We start from the raw sequence: 6217 nt of genomic DNA on the forward strand, positions 1-6217 counted from the left end.
TAATTAATGCAATATTGTCTCCAATCAGAGGTCATGACCATTACCATAGAATCAAGTGACTTAACTTACTCTAATGGTAACTTTGTATAGTCATGCCGTGGTTTTACTCAACAGCTCTTTTAAGAGCCAACCCTCACAAGAGCCACTAGTGAGTTGCAGCGAACCTTGCCATGATCTGTCCTTTCCAGGTAAAATATTCTAGAAACTTTAATCAGTATTTACTCATCAAATGCTCTCCTGAATCATATGGTAAATTAACTTATTTATAACTGTCTTACTTGTGGACTAGAGACTTTCTTGTTTTGCAGCAGAGAAGGAACACTGGTCTTATATCAAAGCAAGCTAATTGAATAAGTCCTTTGTTTAGGGTAAGAAAGGAGCATGGCCATCTTGTGCCCAAAGACGACAGAAAGGTGCGCAAGTCCATTGGTATGTCTTGTACTGAAGCAATGTTGTAGTACAGAATTTGAGGTTGATCACTCAAAGGACTTTTAAGTTCTTAAAAACGGCACCTTCTGTTTTTTAAAAAGATCAAATCAGACAAGTGTTAGAAAATGTATTTAGTTTATATAAACTCAAGGTTACATTTTTCAATTGTTTTGTAGATGCTGGGGTTCTGGGTAGCTTTGGAAGAAAATTAGTACATTTTAGGAATCATATTTTAGGAATCAAAGAGTAAATGTTCTTTGAATTATGTGTAATATCTGGTCAGTTCTTTGGCTTGAGACCAGGGGCCCGTTCTTCGTACCTCGCTAACTCAGTTAGCTGGATTTGACTGTTGACGATTTGGCATGATCTTGGGTTGTTTGGTTCTTCGACGCTCATCCTGGACTTGCTGTCATAGCAACAGGTCCGTAAACTTAAACCTGCTCGCGAGCAGGCTTGTTTCATGTAAACAGGATTAGATTGCATCTTGAGGTGATACTTAAAATCTGTCCCAGCCACTGCTACTTTATTACAAGAGTTCATTACTGAACCAGGGGCAATAATAATAATTTTAAATAATAATAATATACAAATTTTAAATTGTATATGTATATGAGAATGTATATAGGTACTATTATAATGTTGTGTATAATACTATAGACACAGCCACTTGATTGAGCGATTTATTTGTGATGGAATAATTACTTTATAATTTTATTGGAGGTTTACACACATGTTGTACAGTTAATCTGAGCCGTGCATTAATTTAAGTGATGACGGATATTATGAGTGGCTTTGATGCAGCGCAGGAGATGCAGAGAATTTGATACTTTAATACTGTAACGTTACAAATCTGCTTCAAATTGAATTAAAAATGTAATTACAACATTTAAATAAAAATGTAAAGGGTGTACAAATACTGTATAAAATCGTGAATATAAATAATTGGTAATTGGTAAAAAAACATTTATCATTGATCTATTATAACTTTTATGTTGGTTTGGTCGTTTAGCTGTTTCCTTATAAAGGTCCAGATATTCGTGGGGGGGTTTTTTGTGTAATTTGCCAAGTTTTTTGCCAGGTGGCTTTTTTAATTATATGATGTCATTACGTTGCTGTCTTGATGCCAGCCAATCGCTGCATTGCTGATCATGGTTTCGAGTATCGATGCATCTGCCCTCTTCAGGGAAAACAAGAACGCGTAGTGATCTTAGATCATTTAATCCAGATATTTAAATCCAATCCGCAAATTAGTTTGAAGAACCAAATTAGCCAGACATCAGTTATCACGATTAAAAAATATGGGATTTGTCAAATCATCTCAGATGTATTAAGCGAGGTACGAAGAACGGACCCCAGGTCTTATACTGCAGACCAAAAACATTGCATTTGTGTTTTAAGATGGATAGCAAGAGAAGGTACAAACTTCAGAAGATTCTACAGGGAAAAGACTAATGTGCAGCCAAGGAGGAATACAAGAGACACTCCAGTCTCTGAAAACATGTGATGGGTGTCTGAGGCTGGGATTGAACTCAGGTCTTCCAGTCAACTGAACTGCTTCTTTAACACGGAGCTATTGTGGATGACAAAAAGCAGATGGACCAAAGGGCAAAATAATAACTTTCAGACATATAGATGACTGAACAAAAGGTGTTTTTTACTGAAGAATTCAAGTTTAAAAGTACAACAAAAAGGAAGCCAAGCTTCCAGAGAAAAATCTAAGAAACAAAAGGTGAGCAAAAGGACTTCGCAGACTTCAGACTTTGCTTTCTTGGCAAGGAAAATACAAAGCATAGCAGGCTCAAGACTGAACACAACTGAAAGAAAGAGGCATGATTAAATAGGCCAACATAAACAAGCTAATGAACCCCACAGGTGGGTGAAATCAAATACTAATGAGTGGCAACAATTAATTTTACAGAAGCTGGGGCAACCTAGTGGCTGGGAGAGTCATTAAAGCTCAGCACCAACTAGAGGCAGGGAGAGTCATTACAGGCTGGAGCCTTACAGAACTATGCGTGGCCATGGGTTCTTCATGAGCATGGTAAGTCCTGTGCCTCTGTACCCATTTCTTAATTAATGCCATGAAGTTGCAGTATTTTAACAATTTTACATTTGTACAGGTTACCAACTGGGTTTTTGATCAAGTGATGCTCTTGAAACAAATGACAGAAGAGTATGTTTTCTTGAAAGAAATATAGCATCACTGACAAAGGACCAAAAGAGACCATGCCTTTCTAAAAGATCTTTTAAAACAGGTTGCTGTTGATATAGGTAAAATAGTTTTTGTTCAGTACTTAGCTTATATTATGTTCTGCAATATTATATATATATATATATATATATATATATATACTTCAATGTGTGTATATTATATAATGTACTGACTGCTGCTTTGTAAATGTACATCAGGAATGGGCAACTCTGGCCCTTTTGCAGTCTCCTTTTAGAAGTGGAGAGTTTACCTCAAACCCTAATCGAGCACACCTGAAAATTTTAACCAAAGTCTTCAGGTTTACTTATAGACAATTATAAGCTGGTGGGTTTGAGCTAAATCTGCAGGACAGTGGACGCTGATAGCCAGAGTAGCCCACCACTGCTTTAATCTTGCAGAACATAAGCTGACCTGATTGTCCATTAAACAGCTTAATTTTTTTTGTGTTTTTTTTACTTTTTGACCAGGACTGGAGAATGCCTGAGAATGGGATGTCAAGACTTCCTCTGGTTGAGAAAAAGCTACACCACATCATCTTCTGTTCATCAGTTGTACTGTAGGGATGGGTTCACCAATGCATTAGCTTGAAGTCAGCCACAAACGGGTAGGGCCGGGCGCGTGCCTAGTGCATTCACCATAAAATGCATTTTTTATATATTATATTTATGTTAATATAATTTTTTTTTTTTAACAACTAAGATGGTGCTGGCATACAAGCAACAGGCTTCTAAACACACAAACTGAATAACGTATCATTGCAGGGCTAAACATTTTTACCAATCTACACTATCTTGTCAATCCTCATTCTACATGACAGCAGGGTAAAATAAATAATTGTAGCATCCTCACTGACGTCATCTCTATTATCATCGCTAGTCTTTCCCTGTCTGGAATCATCACAACCAATATTCGGTTTATTGTGATTTTGAAATTCCCAAGTGGATATTTGTAGTCTTCTCTGCACCAGGGGCATCACTAGACCTTTTAAAATATTACTGATTAATACTTCACTAATGTTTGCCCTATTCTGACCTGAGAATCCTTTTTCTGATAATATTTCAGGAATCATGTCCTGTGTGTTTTCTATCAGCTGTTTAGAATCAGAACTAGCAATGCCAGAATAGTGAATGAACCACTATTGATATAATCGGTCAAACAGGTTTAGAAAATGTTCTTTAATTGTTTGTGATTCAGTTTGATTCGTTCAGACAGTTCACTCGATCACTGAGTCGTTTTGCAGAGGTTTCTCACTCTGAAATAGTAATGGGATATTTTATAAGACAGAAAACAAAAAGAGCACTAAATGAGGTTCATATTTGCTTACAGTCCATTGTAGGAAACAAACACGTAAATATCTTCTAGTGTTTGTCAATGATGAAGCAGCAGTTTGCATGAACCCCTCCCCTATGATGACATTATGCCATTATAATAATAACCATATCCTCAATCCTTGCTACACAATATTCTTATATTTTCATACTTGAATTTGATTGAACTCCACAACACATGGTTTGCTTTATTAATGCTTTTATTGATTAGAGAAGTGTTTCAGAGAAGATATTGAGAAGAGATTAAAGCTTATTATTTAAAATATTTAAATGAAGTAAATAAAGATTTTTTTTTTTTGAGATAAGCATATTTTACTAAAATAGTAAAAATCACCATTCCCACTTTATATTAAAGACAAGATAAGATCAGAAAGTGTACAATCAAAGTAACTGTGGCGCAGGATGACTGCATATGGTCTCACAGGTCCGTAACACAAAGGGAGCCCATTTGGGTTGAACAGGTTATATCGTTCCAACAACGGTTAGCTGTAGGGTGGAAAAATTATATTAGTTATTCTGATCATTATAGTCGTGTTAGAATCAAAATAATAAAACAATTGATCCATCACATGTTAGTGTATGATATTAAATTATAGTATTGTAAATTATAATCATAAGTATTCTCACAGGTCCAGTTGATCTCCAGACAGTTCTCAACATTCATGTTGTTAGGTTCTCCAGAGCACCAGTAGGTATAGTCGTACCCAGTTCCATCAGTCCACAACCACTGTCCTTCCTAAAGAGCAAAGACAGTGATCATAAGAGTGCACGACTGTACTCGGACTTCAGTAAGAAGAACTAAGTCAGCTTTAAACCTTCATTAGAAATTTTGCATTTACTGTTTAAAGCAGAAAGTTCAATGTAAATAAACACACAATGACACACAATTTAACTTACTATTTCTCCATCATGACCACCAGTCCAGGCACGTGTGGAAGAAGAAGGCAACAGACCCAGCAGGAAATTATTTTCCACTTTACTATGCACAGAAGCGAGATTTGCACCAAAACTTTGGCAGTTTCTCTAAAAAGACAGATTTTTTTATTTGTCAATACAAAATCTAATATTTTTATCATAAAAGAAAAGTGACAATTTAGTCTACTCTGATAGACACTATAATTGTACTGTACCTTATTTATTTATTTGATGTAGTTAAAGACACCTAATGTAAAGTGTGACCAAATCACCTTTTTGTAACTAACACATTACCTGTGCTGTAACCCAGTTAAGCGTCTGAGGGAAGAACTTGTAGCACCGGAGTCCAGATTTTGTCCATCCACAGGGGCATTCTTTACCTAAATTAATTGCATCCAGTGCATAAATGTTAAGGCTTTTGTAACATTAACAGCAATATATATATATATATATATATATATATATATATATATATATATATATATATATATATATATATATATATATATATATATATATATATATATATATATATATATATATATATTTATAATTATTATTATATGTAGCTTACTATGTTTGTGTGATTAAGTGTCTAAATTATGTGTATTTTGACACTGTAAATTCCTCATTAATCATGCAAATATTAGTAAATAAATGGAATATTGTACGGTTCCAAAATGCTTTTAAAACTAAATAGCAAGGGTTTTTTTCAAATAAATGTCTTGCCTGCATCCCCCATGGAGAAGATAATACAAAGAAGCAGAAAACTTTTCAGCATTGCCATGATGAACCTGAAATTAACAAGCAGGAAAAGTCAAATGGCTGCACTCTGTGGATTCTCAATGTATTTAAAGACAAAACACAGATACTTTTTAGAATTGTTATTCAGAAGGTCTCCTTTCCAAAAACTCACCTTGGTTTGTTTGTTGCCTTTAGAATCTCAGAGGAAGATTTGGTGAAGTTTCAGAAACAGCCCTGCTTTTATACTTTCCTTAATGTCAAGTGTGTATAGGCTAAGGCACGAGGAGGAAATGTACATGTGATAATACAAATATTGGCGAACATGTAAGATGAGCCTGTACAAATGTAAATGTTAGTTTAACTATTTATTTTAAATATTCATAGTCAAGTTAAATATTAGTCACAAGGAACATTTTCCATATTAAATATTTAAAAAAACAAAAGAAAGTCTACTTGGAAAAGCGACAGTTATATTTTTTTTTACTGCTGACAAAATTAAATAAAGGCCTACATTATGAAAAGATTGATTCTCAATCAAACACAACCTGCACAACAACAACACCACCTACGGTTGTAGGCCAATGAGCTA

General features: G+C 34.8%; 1 protein-coding gene across 1 annotated transcript; it reads right to left on the reverse strand.

Annotated features, from left to right (window-relative positions):
• Window positions 1-4154: 4154 nt before the first annotated feature.
• Window positions 4155-5838, reverse strand: LOC307130828 (ladderlectin-like). The gene is made up of 6 exons (XM_079824051.1): window positions 5801-5838; window positions 5614-5678; window positions 5179-5264; window positions 4867-4992; window positions 4597-4705; window positions 4155-4455 (listed from the first exon to the last, which is right to left on the reverse strand). The coding sequence occupies exons 2-6, from the start codon at window positions 5669-5671 to the stop codon at window positions 4388-4390; spliced, it is 447 nt and encodes a 148-aa protein (XP_079680177.1). The 5' UTR covers window positions 5672-5678; window positions 5801-5838; the 3' UTR covers window positions 4155-4387.
• Window positions 5839-6217: the final 379 nt, after the last annotated feature.

Source organism: Gobio gobio (genome assembly GCF_949357685.1).
Source record: "Gobio gobio genome assembly, chromosome: 8".
In the NCBI taxonomy this organism is placed as follows: domain Eukaryota; kingdom Metazoa; phylum Chordata; class Actinopteri; order Cypriniformes; family Gobionidae; genus Gobio; species Gobio gobio.